We start from the raw sequence: 14,441 nt of genomic DNA on the forward strand, positions 1-14,441 counted from the left end.
CCCTGGATTTGAAAGTTCTCGTAATATATCCTATTTTTTTCTGTCTGATGCAATATTTGCTTGACTATGCTCCCTATACATTCGGTCATCAGACATCATTATTCCCAAATCTTTGACATGCTGTTTTCCTACTATGGGCAGATTTGATTGTGTTTTGTATCCTGTATTGCGCTTCAAATTCTCATTTTTGCCATACTTGAGTACCTGGAATTTATCACTGTTCAACATCATGTTATTTTCTGCTGCCCAATCGAAAACTTTATTAATATCTGCTTGAAGTTTTTCATGTCTTCAGCAGAGGTAATTTTCATGCTGATTTTTGTGTCATCTGCAAAGGATGACACAAAGCTGTGATTTGTATTTTTGTCTATATCTGATATGAGAATAGGGAAAAGCAGTGGTGCAAGGACAGTATTAACTGCACTTAGACTCAATTTTACTTGATTGACTGTTACTCTCTGTGTTCTGTTCGACAGGAAATTTATCACTGTTGAGAGTATCCACTGCCCTACTTTACCAGTTATTCCTATTGACCTCATTTTGTGTGCTATCACTCCATGATCACATTTGTCGAATGCCTTTACAAAGTCTGTGTATACAACATTTGCATTTTGCTTTTCTTCTAAAGCTTCTGTGATTTTGTCATAGTGGTTGAGTAACTGTGACAGACGGGATCTTCCCGCTCTAAATCCATGTTGTCCTGGGATGTGTAGCTCATTATTTTCCATAAAACTAGAAATTTGATTCCTAATCACTTTTTCAAAAACTTTTATTATGTGTGATGGTAGTGCAACTGGTCTATAATTTTTTGCCAAGGCTTTACTACCCCCCCCCCCCATGTGCAGAGGAACTATATCTGTCGATTTAACCACAGATGGTATCTCCCCTATATCCAAGCTCTTTTTCCATATTACGCTGAGTGCTCGCGCTGCTGGAACTTTATATTTTGTTATGAATATTAAATTCCACGAGTCAGGCCCAGGAGCTGAGTGCATGGGCATATGTCAATTTTGCTTTCAAAGTCTTCTGAGTTCATGTTAATATCTGTTATATTATCTGCAGCTTGAATGTCATTCATGAAGAAGCTGTCTGGATCATCAACTTTCATGTTGTATATTGGTGTGCTAAACATAGCCTCATACTGGCTTCTTAGAATTTCACTAATTTCTTTGTTGTCCTCTGTGTACGTACCTTCGGTTGTAATTAATGTTCCATTACTGGTGGAGGTTTTTGATTTTGCGTATGTGAAAAAATATTTTTGATTTGAAAAATTGCCAGAAAGAAAGAAAAGCCAGAAAGAAAAATGCCAGAAGGATATACATATCCATTCAGCCTGGATAGCTCCGGGGAGCTGACGGGGCTCCCCCCAGAAAATTTGTAAAAATAAAAAATGTCAAAAGGTTTGTTAAGTGTGTGTCAGGTAGGTTGCTCCATTTTCTATGGAAAAAAATTGAATTTCATATTGATGTTTTTCAGGGGTATTGTACTGTATTTTAGCTAGTACAAAATAAGTGTTATTCGGTATAAAATGCATTTTTAAGTTAATATTTTTGGAGGTGTGGAACGGATTAATTTAATTTACATTATTTCTTGTGGGAAAATTTGTTTCAGGTTTTCGTACCGTCCCTAGGAACGGATTAACTATGAAAACCGAGGTACCCTTTTATGTAAAATAGTGTATACTGTACTGTTTCATAATAAAAAATACTATATCATAATAAGTTAAATAGTAAATTGAAATTCAAGTACTGTGATTGATAATAGCTGCAGTTTTGAAGGAAATGCCAAGACACCATGGAAGACAGACATATAGTGCACCACTCTTTTTTTTATTTTCATTATAAATGCCAAGTTTTCAGAATTTTGTATAAACATGAAAGCACAATACATATTATATTTCCAATATGCTTCATTAATTTTATAATTTGAAATGTTTTTGTGTTTTAAGGAATTGGTAGTACAATTTAAAAATAATTCTTTGCCACTTCCTGGTTTTCATCCTAATTACAAAATGCTGCCTAATATGTAATTAAAAAGATTCTAGACATTCCTTACATATATTTTCGGAGGTCAACTTTAAGATGCATGTTGAGCTTTTTTACTATTATTCATGTGACAAGGACACTAATAATATTTATGATAAAACTCATCACAAAATACTTTAAAACTGTTTAAAACATTCTATACAATGCAAACTTTTAGTGTTACCTCAGAAATATAGCATGAATTACCCATGTTGTTAACATAATTCAGTAGACTAACTCACACAAAGGAGTAACTACTGGCTGATGTCCTCAGGTCACGTCTGTCTACCTCAGTGATAGTCACAATACCTGTCGTCTTAGAATTTTTTAACGGAATAAATTATGTATATTCTTGTGTAACAATGCTTTGTACTACTTGTATGCAGCTGTCAATAAGTGCCTTACATTTTATATATATTTGGATTAAAAAGAAATTCATAATACAGTACCATAATATCTAAATATAACTCAATGAAGGAGTACAACTATACAATCATCATTAAGAAATTTACAAATAAATACTTAATGCACGTACAAATAAGTAAATATGAAATATTATGTACAATAAATCTCCTAAGTTCAAATCAGACGTTCATAAAAAGTAAATATGCTTGGGCCTTCAAAACACGCTCAATGTTAACTTCAGCGACGTAAGTGTCAGAAACATGAAACCATCTTCCAGCTCTCACCTCCTCTTCAAATTCCTAGAAATACATAAATATAATTACTTAGAACATGAAAATTGTCTTTTTATTACAGTAATGCCTTACCAACTATGATCCTGTAAATAAATGTACATACACTACTATTTCTGAGCTAGTTTTCTCTGTTGCTCCCTTATACAATGTCCAGCTTGCCCAAAACACTATGCATATTAGTGGCTTTGGGTATTGTATGTACTAGCTCTATCTATAAATCCAACATTATTTTTGTAACTCTATATCTATGTAAGTACTTTTCCAAAATAAAATATTATTATTATTATTATTATTATAAGACGGAGCAGGCGAAGTTAGGACAGGGCAAGGTACAAAGATGGCATTTGGAGCCTCACGACTGGGACGCTAACGCATTGGACACTGCAGAAGCGCCAGCAGGACAGCGGGAGGAAGACCTAGGAAGGGCACAAGGACAAGTCGTGGGAGAATGCGATGTAAGAGGCCCATCAGGCAAGGTGGCAGGGCGTTTGGAAATCGGGATGACGGAGGAGTACTTCCACTTAGTACCGTGAGCAGAGACGTGCGGCAGGGCAGCCTGGGGAGAGGAATCAGAGCACACGACTTCAATCTATCACATCAGCCTCAGAACTGGGGTTTTGGGTAGCCGGCACGAGGGGTCTGGGGCTCCCCCTTCTGCCTCCTGGATGGGAGGAGCGGCGCAGAGACATGGTGACGTCATGCTCGTTTGCTTGTTTTTGTTTGGGGAGTTCAGTCCACTAGTTCAACTTTTAGTAGAAATTTCTTAACAAGAATAGGGGTTTGTTTTGGGATGCTTACCTTTCGGGGTGCCTGACCTGGTCAATGGCAGACACAGAATGCTTCCAACTACTGGGGGTTTCTATAGGCCATTGCTCCTCATACCTCTCTGAGAGGGCCAGGTTCTGGCTCGTGGTCCCTGGTAGGCCTAAGAACTCCATTCACACTGACTGATGCCAAAGTTTAACATATCCATATCAGCCTGGATAAGCTCCAGGGAGCCGTTGGGGCTCCCCCCAGAAAATGAAGCTAAAAAGAAGCTTAAATATTCTTAGGCCTAGTATAGCACATATATGTACTATATTAGGCACCAGCATGAATTAGGCCTAAGTTAGGTTAGGTTAGTTTAGTTTTCTTTGCAGTTCCCGTCGTGCAGTGGTAAAACACTCGCCCGGCACTTTGCTAGTGCTTTGGCCTGGGTTTGTATCGTGGCCAGGGAGGATTGATCGGGTGCCAATCCTTAACTGTAGCCTCTGTTCACCCAGCAGTGAATGGGTACCTAGTTGTTAAATGATTCGGCGGGTAGTATTTCGGAGAAAATTAGGATTAAGGACCTGCCTGAAATGCTATGCGTGCTAGTGACTTTATAAGAACGTAAGAACGCTTGTATATATGTATAAATCAAAATAAAAAATAAGTAGAAAATCAATTTCCGGTTTGCCCAATTCAATAGTGCCGATTTCTACTTTCTAATTGTGTTGTACATCAGTATATGTACTATGGTCCTCATCCTTCCTAAAAGTACTATCAAAACAGGATGATGGGCTGGATTAGCACTCAGCCAAACTGGCCAGGGTTGTTGGTCTCCTTTCCTTTGTTGGGCTCACATTAGGAACAATAACAAAAGCCCAGACCCACAGCATGAAAAATTAACTAAAGTAGATAATAGGAGAATAGGTCACTGCAGAGGCTAGTTTGTCAGTGGGTTCCAGGCACATGAGTAAGGGCACTTGCCTGCCCTATGAACAAACCAGATTCTGTTTCTGGGTTTTGTTAGGCTTGAGCAAATACAGAGTTCTGGTACCATTTTGGGGACTACATATCTATTGTACCAGAGCCTAATGAACTGGAAGATACCAAGGGTAAGGTTCAGAAAAAACATTATTACATTATTAACAGAAAGGAATACTAAAAATAAACAAGAAAGTGCAATACAAATATAAAAGTTCTCACTTCAGTATTGATGGAGTTCTTGTTTCCAGATGAGCCTTTAAGATCACTTCCTAAGTACCCGATGATGCATCAATTTTGTCAGCCATTTCTGCCACTAACTGATTAATCTCAAACTGCGTAGAAGGCTTAAGGTTGAGATACTGCTTATTCGTGCGAGCAGGATCTAGAGGACGTGAGCGAACATATGCTACATAGTGGCCCGAGTTGAGGCGACCTGAATGTTCTACAATACCATAAAGCCCATATAGCACTTGGCTCTGCCCTCGTGACATGTTACCTAAACCCTGAAAAAACAAAACAGGGTGCAGTTATAAAAACACATACATTAAATACATATTTATTACCAAATTATTTATTACACTATTTACACAGGTTATATATAAGTATCTGTATGTTTTGTTCACCATAACGAACCACTAATTTGCTATTATGAGTCAAAAAGTAACGAGGAGTGACTGCCACACACCAGCCAGCCACTCACTCCCTCAACACCTCACTCACCCACATTCTCCTCCCACAATACTGTTTTTGCTTTTATTCACTATATACAGACACTATATATAAGTATCTACATTCGTGTTCACCATAACGAACCACTAAGTTGGTATGCTGAGTGGCAGTGGCAATGGCAGCCAGTGGCAGCCCGCCGCTGGAGCTGCACAAGACCATGTCCCTAGCAAGAGCAGGAGCAAACAGGCAATCACTGAGGGGCACAAAAGAAGAGCCACAAGAAAACACCTGTCTTAGAGTTGACACCTCATGCACTCAAGTGTGCGAGTCGACAAAAGCTGCACCAAGTGAAAATAATGGAGTGTCTGCCAGCCAAGAAGTTTGTGGATCATGATAATGCATCTAGTAAGGGGAAGACACAAATTTAAAAAGAGGTACGGTTCAGCAACTATGTGGAATCTGGGTCTTGCAGGAGGTATGTAAACAGCATCTCTCAAGCCTCTGCAGGAGGGACCAGAGAGGTAGGAAACCTCTGGAAGGACTAACATGATGGCTCCAAAGTACAGTAATGCAGAAATGAACCCTAATAGTAGTTACATCCAAATCAAATTCATACAGAGACTGGGATATGAAAATCCCCTTCTCTGGCAAAAGAAGACCCTCCTCGGAAGGAACAAGGAACCACAGAGTTGAACAAGACCCATATCTGACCTCCCCTAAGCCATGGAAACTGCAGTTGAAGGCCCTGGAGAAGAGCCAGCATCCATGCCCATTGCCTGGGATAGAAAAGAAGAGTTAAAAGGAGAGGATTCAAAGGCAGGCAGGCTTGGTTGAAAAGACGACCCAGAAGCCTAGGCGGGACCTGCCGGCTCAACTGCCTCCACGTCCAATTTAGAAGGGGCAATCCCTGGAATTGACCGAGCCACATCATGAAGTAAACCCTGCCCCGAGCCCAAAACCCCTAAGACGCTTTGGGGCTGGAAGCAGGGATGGGGGAAGGATCAAAGGAAGGGTGAACCATGCCTGAAGGGAAGGAAGAGGAGGTGAGAACGGAGGTGAGGACGGAGCCAAGGAGGAGTTCATCACTTTTAATTCCTGGTCCCTAAACAACAATGCAGCTCTAGGGCATTCAATTGGACACACAATCTAAAATGCTGGAACCTAGCAAGATGAACATACAAAGCGTTTACTGCCCTGATAGGCCCTAATCTCATCAGGAGGGTCAGAAAGATGAGCCACATGGGGAGAACAAACCTCACAGGACTCAGGGGTCAAAGGTGTACTGAACCAATAGGTAGCATGCGGTGGCAGAAAAAGTGATCGTTGCCTTGTGGCACCGATGACAAACAACTCTTAAACTCTCATGAAGCAAAGAGCAGGTTTGGGGGAAATCCTTGGAACCACCAAACCTTCAGGGAATTTCCAGGGCTTGAAGGATAAACTAAGCCGGACACCCAGGCATTGGGATTACTACGCTAGTCCAAAAAGTAAACCGACACAGCCTGGTTCACGCAGCTGTGAAGGCCAACCTTGATATGCTAAAATCGTTGAGCACATAAACCACCAGTGCACCCCGCCAGCCAACATCACTCCCAAATGAGGAAAAACGCTATGTAATTACCCAAGTGAAATTACCTAAGTGTAGTTACAGAATGAGAGCTACGCTCATGGTGTCCCGTCTACCCAGCGGGACACCGTCAGATAATGACGGTTTTGGCCTCCACCACCTTCTCACCTAACTTGTTCCAACCATCTACCACTCTGTTTACAAAAGTGAATTTTCTTATATTATCTCTGGCAGCTTTGTTTAGTTAGTTTAAATCTATGACCATTTGTTCTTTATGTTCCGGGGTCTCAGGAATTCTTTCCTATCAATTTTATTGATTCCTGTTACTATTTTGTACGTAGCGATCATATCCCCTCTTTTTCTTCTATCTTCTAGTTTTTGCATATTTAATGCCTCTAACCTCTCCTTGTAGCTCTTGTTCTTCAGTTCTGGTAGCCACTTAGTGGCATGTCTTTGCACCTTTTTCAGTTTGTTGATGCACTTCTCAAGATATGGGCACCATACAACCGCTACATATTCCAGCTTTGGTCTAACAAAAGTCGTGAACAATTTCTTTAGTAATTATTCATCCATGTATTTAAAAGCAATTCTGACGTTAGAAAGTGTAGCATAGGCTCCTCGCACAATGTTCTTAATGTGGTCCTCAGGTGATAGTTTTCTATCTAGAACCACCCCTAGATACCTTTCTTTGTCAGAATTCTCTAAAGATTTCTCACATAATTTATAGGTTGTGTGGGGTTTATGTTCTCCAATTCCACATTCCATAACATGGAATTTATTCACATTAAATTCCATTTGCCAAGTGGTGCTCCATATACTTATTTTGTCCAGGTCTTCTTGAAGGGCATGCCAATCATCTAGGTTTCTTATCTTTCTTATTATCTTAGCATCATCAGCAAACATGTTCATATAATTCTGTATTCCATCTGGTAGATCATTTATGTAGACAATGAACACTACCGGTGCAAGAACTGAACTCTGTGGTACTCCACTTGTGACATTCCTCCAATCCGATACATTGCCTCTGATTACGGCCCTCAGTTTTCTATCAGTTAGGACATTTTTCATCCATGTTAGAAGCTTACCTGTCTGCCCCTCCAATATGTTCCAGTTTCCAGAACAACCTCTTATGTGGAACTCTGTCAAAAGCCTTTTTTAGGTCCAGATAGATGCAGTCAACCCAACCATCTCTTTCCTGTAAAATCTGTGTGGCTCGATCATAGAAACTGAGTAAATTTGTTACACAGGATCAAAAACCATACTGTCTGATATTATATCTTTTTTCTCCAGGTGTTCTACCCATTTAGTTTTAATTATTTTTTTCCAATATTTAGATTATTACACTTGTTAATGATACAGGTCTATAATTGAGGGGGTCTTCCCTGCTGCCACTTTTTGTAGATTGGAACTATATTAGCCTTTTTCCACACATCAGCTACAACTCCTGTACACAGGGATGCCTGAAAAATCAGTTGAAGTGAAATGTTGAGCTCAGGTGCTCATTCTCTCAGAATTCTTGGTGAAATTCTATCTGGACCAACTGCTTTGTTCTTACTTAGCTCCTTGAGCAATTTTTCCACTTCATCTCTATGCACCTCTATGTGTTCTATGTTGTTCTCTGGAATTCTTATTGTGTCTGGTTCCCTGAAGATTTCATTTTGTTCAAACACACTTTGGAACTTTTCGTTTAATGTTTCACATATTTCCTTTTCATTTTCCGTGAATCTATTTTCCATTTTCAACCTCTGAATATTATCCTTTACCTGCAATTTAATGTTTATGAATTTATAGAATAGGCCTGGTTCTGCTTTACATTTGTCCGCAATCCCTTTTTCAAAATTTCTTTCTGCCTCTCTCCTCATTGCCGTGTAGTTGTTTCTCGCATCTTTGTATCGCTGGTATGTTTAGGGGTTTGGCCTCTTCCTATATCGATTCCATTTTTGTGTCTTTTGGTCTCTGGCCCTCTCGCAGTTTCTGTTGAACCAATCCTGTTTCCTAGTTCTGCATCTCTGCTTTGGTATAAATTTTTTTGTGCTTTTATCAAATATTTCACAAAATTTGACATACATCTCATTTACTTCATGTCCTAACAGCAAGTCTTTCCAGTGAAATTCCTTAAAGAAATGTCCGAGTTCCCCATAATGACCATGAGTGTTTGTGACTTTGCAAGTATATAAGAATAAGTATTATGTACCCTCACAACCCAATGTACCTGCTTGTATATAAATAAATAAATAAATAAAAAATAAATAAATAAAAATAGCAAGGTCATGAACGAGGAAGTAGGACCTCTTAGGAAGAGATCCAGGAACACACCAGTGTGAAAAAGCAGTGCTAGGGAGCACCCAGGGAAGGAAACCCTGAGAACATGTATCTCTAAGCACTGTCAAAGCAAGGCTCAAGCTACACTCTAGTGTAAGAAATAGCCACTAAGAGCAAACACCACACTATTGAGCTGAATAACAGAACACCAGCACATGTACAAAAGAACGGCAACCCAGTAACCTCTATCGCAGCACTAGAACTCGGAGTTCAGGCTCCGGCAGGCATTGAACTACCTACCCCCCTCCCTTCCCCCCAAACAAGTGGGAGAAGTTGGGCAAACAAGCTCATGATAGTTCCAAGAGAATTTGATCATTTGTTTAGATTGCTGAGGGATTTCTCTTGGTCATTTTTGGGGCTTTGGTCCATTTTGAATCCAGCATTAGTTTGTTTTGACTCGCTGACTTTCTATTGGCTTTCCTTGGTGAGGCAGTGAAAATAATTATCATAACACCTTGTGCTTCTGAAAGGGGGATTGGGTTCTGATTCAAGTCCCCTGGTAGGCCTTTAGAACTCTAAGACTGATGTGACTCAATAGACTGTAATCAACTCAGCACATAGCTTCATGAAGCCACAAAGAGTTTTCCCCCAGAAAATAACTTTGAAAAGGTTCAATGATAGTAAACATTTTATGTGTCGCTGAGTGGGGCTCCCAGGGTCTCTGGAACGTATACAGTTGGGAAAGCACAGAGAGGCCGGACAACCAAAGTGTTAAGCAGATTTTAAGATGATGAAAGTAATAACTAAATTTAATACATTATACTTTGAATACATACCAGAGAGATTGACGATGTGAACGGAGCAATGTCGAGAACTAGTGGGAACTGGACATAACGGTTGACTTTAGCAAGGTTGCTGCCCAGGTGATGAAAACGCTTCAGCTGGAGTGTCAGCACAGCAGGTGGTGAAAGTATTAGCATTTGTTTGCTGGCATTGCTCTTCACGGATTCCTTTGCATCATCTGTACCAATAATTTCAAAGTTTCAGTGATATGTTACAATTAATTTTCCATTACAACATAATATTTAACCCTCAGACTGCAGTTATCATAAATGATGTAGAAGTGGGAGTAAAGAAACCAGCAGTTGAATGTAATGAAATGCTTCTTCCTGGCAAAGCTTAGGTGGCTCCCTGAAGCTATCTCACAGAGTTGGTTCCACCTAATGAGTCAAAAACAGTCATGGGGGTTTTGCATGTCCTACCGGTGACCAGAGCCAGAACCTGGTCCCCTTCACAGAAGCACAAAGAGCATGGAACTGTTATGATCACCCCCACAAAGAAACTATCCAGAAAATAAAAGAAGCAATACGGACAACTACAAGGCAAATGACTGCAAACAATTCAGGGCCAAACTTCACGGCGCATGCGCATGACACGCTGGCCGAACCGCACAACCCGCTCTGCGGGAAGGCGCCAACCAGGACAACTGCACTAGAAAAGTAGCCAAAAGAGGCTACCCATTTTACTGTTGAGTTAAACAGAGCTACAGTTCGCATTTGTGTTCCTCACGTGTGCCCCAAAGAATGAGGTGAGTTGATAAAATACCATGCCCAAGATTACCAACAGAGTGCCGGCAGGGGGATGGTAATTAGACTCGGCTACCATCCTCTTTTGTCCAGTCGTGTTGGTCGAGTGGTTAACCCTTACACTGCTCAGAGGTCCTGGGGACATTTACACCCCTGTGCGCAAGAAACAAAAAATTCAAATTTTTTTTTTTTGTCTTCTAAACATGTTAATTTGTGTCCCCTGAGCACGGGAAAAATAAAAAAAAAATCGTAGGTGACATGTTTTGGGCGCAATTGACCAAGGAAGTCTGGCAAAAAGTGGGCGTTGACAGAGCGGTCGTCAGACCCGGTCAGCGTCACCAGCGCTGACAGATGAGAGTTGCCACAAAGATATTATTACCTAATTGTTTCAATGTCTCCGATTGATTTTTTCTTAGTTTTTTTGCAGTAATATTATTCAATAGTGTGTATTGTAATATATTTATATAATAAAAGTGGTGAATAATCGCTATACTCAAAAGTATGATATGCATATTAGTGATTCAATTATTATGTTTATAAAACAATAAACAAATAGTTTTGCTGCTATTACACTCTATACACAGGTTATATATAAGTATCTGCATGTTTTGGTCACCATAACGAACCACTAAGTTGGTATTGAGAGTCGAAAAGCAACGAAGAGTTACCGCCACACACCAGCCAGCCACTCCCTCAACACACGCACTAAACTTTCTTCCCCAACAATACCATTTGTGGTGTTATTACACTATATACAGACGTTATATATAAGTATGTATATATTTTGTTCACCACAACTGTATAGCTAAGCTGATATAGTTAGTTCAGGCACTAAGAGTCGTCGCTATACACAGATGGCGGCTGGCGGCTCCCTCACTCATTCAAGGTCACACCCACTAAACTTTCTCCCCAAAACAATACTGTTTGCAGTGTTATTACCCTATATACACATATTATATATAAGTATCTACATGTTTTATGCACCGTAACTGTACACTTAAGCTTGTAGTGCGCCCAAAGAGCATAGTGGCCACCCTCTAAACAGCTAGACAAATCGTGCAGACGACGTCACCTCCGTCACCCACCTCACTCCTACTAGGTACGACATATACATATATATATATATATGCAAACAAGCCTGAATGGTCCCCAGGACTATATGCAACTGAAAACTCACACCCCAGAAGTGACTCGAACCCATACTGCCAGGAGCACTCTGCAACTGGCGTACAGGACACCTTAACCACTCGACCAACACGACCGGACAAAAGATGATTGTAGCTGAGGCTAATTCCCCATCATCCTGCCGGCACTCTGATGGTAATCTTGGGCATAGTATTTTATCAAATCACCTCATTCTTTGGGGCACATGTGAGGAACACAAATGCAAACAAGCCTGAATGGTCCCCAGGCATATATGCAACCAAAAGAATGAGGTGAAACGAGAAACTTGTCGACTTTAGGGGGAGGCTGTGATGGTCACGAGCGTGGTCAAGAGAACAACGGGTCTCCAGCGTCGGTGGCTGCCCACTCCACAGGGTCGGGATGCCAAGTGGGGTATAAAGAGAATGGGAAGATGTTGGTGTGCATTTTAAAACACGTTCCGTAGTACAGTGTATTTGGAAAATAAGTGGAATTTTTACAAATTTTTAAATTATTGATGTTGTTTGCATCATCTTGCACTCTGTGTATGTTGGTTTTATGATGAAATGTGTGTGATCAGGCAGCGAAAATGTGTTAATAGTGGCACAGCAGAGTGGTTAAGCATTCAATAAAGGTATGTGTTATGCTCATGCAAATAAAAGGGTAAATGTGTCTGCATTATCTATGAATCTTACACTGCAGGAAGCACAGGCAATCAATAAATTGTGGTCAATTTTGCTTTAGGACTCTTGGTACATACCTGGATGCAGCTGATTGTGAACTTTGGTACAATTTTCACAAGTGATCTTATTATTACCCGTCAGCAACTCGGGTGCAGTGAAGTTGGTGAGACTGGACATGATGGAACATTCCTGGCTCTGGCATTGATAACTGTAAATAAAACACACAACAATCAAAAGAACATACTGTATCTGCTATTCATCCACAAACTGGACAATACAGAATGGCAAATACCTGTATTAAATTGAAAGAATATAACCAGTAAGCAATGAAGGTTGAGTTAGCAGCAGGTCAGGAGGAAAACCTATTGCTAACTCAAAGAAAACCAGCATTGAATGTAATGAAATGCCAGTTCTGAGCAAGCCCTGGAGGCTTACTGAAGCTAGCTTACAGATTAAGTGCTGTATTACTTGAGTGTCAACAGTTGCAGAGTTCTTGTATATCTACCGGGGACCATGAGCCAGAACCTAGCCCCTCAAATGTGCAGGGAGCAATGGCTCATGAATACTGTACCTTTCAAGTCTATCATTTTTATCATTAACTGGGAAGCACTCAAAAAGGTAGGCAATTCAAAACAATCTACTGCTTGGTTAAAAACCAGTGTTGAATGTAATAAAACGCCATTTTCTGGGCAAGCCATGCAGGCTCCCTGAAGCTATCAAACTGACATGTGCCATATTAGTTTGGTGTCATCAGGCCTTGGAGTTTGAGTGCTTACCGAGGGCCATAAGCCAGAACCTGGCCTCCTCAGAGAGATGCAGGGAGCAGTGGCCATATGAGCACTCTACATTTAGAGTTTGTCATGTCTGTCATCAACCGGGAATACCACCAGAAAGTGGGTATACCACCAGAGAGTCTGGGGCTTGCCCAGAAAATGGTGTTTCATTACATTCAATGCTGGATTTCTGTGGGGGAGCCCCATTGGCTCCCAGAAGCTAAATACCCATAGATAAGTAAAAACGGGGATTTACCCGAGGGAAAGCAGCACCGCAGGTCTCACGACGAAGATGAGACAAACTCCACAAAAGATGTCCTAAAGTAACACAAGGTTGGAGAGGGCCTGGAACGTTGACAAGATACCATGCGGCTAGGACCTTGTTCGATTTCTAAAAACCCTCACGCCCGAATATTGACCCACGACATATTCCCAAACACAGCCGTGAGAGCAGCATATTTCCTCATGTCATGGGCACGAGGGCAGACCGCAGGCTGACTAAACTTGATAACCTTATGGACGACCTGAGAGATACGAACCCTGGAACCAGGCAAACCGGATCCACTAAAAGCATGTCCACAGTCACCGAACCAGTAGCACACAGCGACATAAAGCCGCAACAGGACACAAAACATGATGAGGAGCCGATCGGCTGAGCGGACAGCACGCTGGACTTGTGATCCTGTGGTGCCGGGGTCGATTCCGGGCGCCGGCGAGAAACAATGGGCAGAGTTTCTTTCACCCTATGCCCCTGTTACCTAGCAGTAAAATAGGTACCTGGGTGTTAGTCAGCTATCACGGGCTGCTTCCTGGGGGTGGAGGCCTGGTCGAGGACCGGGCCGCGGGGACACTAAAAGCCCCTGTTATGAACCCGGATCCAGCGTCCGAGCACGGAGCAGTGACAACCGCGCCATCTGTGGGTCAGCTCCCGAAACCCCCTCCAAACGGACGACGACACCTGGTGAGGACGGCGTGTACTGGCCACAAGGGCCAGTTTCCAGTCCTGTTCAGCGCTCAACACAGCCGCTGCTGACCTCTGGTGAGGTGGTGCTCAGACAACTGCGCCATCTATGGAGTGGATAGGTGGGCATTTGTGTCTGAGCCTGTAAGTGAGGTGCCTTAGTGTGTCCGAGTTATTGATGACGTGTCTGCTTACAGAGTCGACCTGGGACTGCTGCGTTGGAAGTTGAGTCAGTCTACCCGAGGCAGCCGTCTCCATACCTTGTTCTTTGCTGCAGCTGTTGTGAAGTCGTCCCCCCGGAAGAACACTGTGGTGTGTTACCCTGCCAGTGGAGTGGAAGTAAA

At 41.7% G+C, this 14,441-nt stretch overlaps 1 protein-coding gene across 1 annotated transcript in view; it reads right to left on the reverse strand.

Annotated features, from left to right (window-relative positions):
• Positions 1-1,797: 1,797 nt before the first annotated feature.
• The window catches only part of Usp16-45 (ubiquitin specific protease 16/45), a 214,554-nt gene continuing 201,910 nt past the window's right edge, over positions 1,798-14,441 (reverse strand). Inside the window, 5 exon segments of the mRNA XM_069326551.1 lie at positions 1,798-2,728; positions 4,673-4,728; positions 4,731-4,956; positions 9,788-9,972; positions 12,441-12,571. Of these exon segments, the coding sequence (XP_069182652.1) occupies positions 2,609-2,728; positions 4,673-4,728; positions 4,731-4,956; positions 9,788-9,972; positions 12,441-12,571 (718 nt within the window). The 3' untranslated portion in view covers positions 1,798-2,608.

This window comes from Procambarus clarkii, chromosome 18 (assembly GCF_040958095.1).
Source record: "Procambarus clarkii isolate CNS0578487 chromosome 18, FALCON_Pclarkii_2.0, whole genome shotgun sequence".
NCBI classification, from domain to species: Eukaryota; Metazoa; Arthropoda; class Malacostraca; order Decapoda; family Cambaridae; genus Procambarus; species Procambarus clarkii.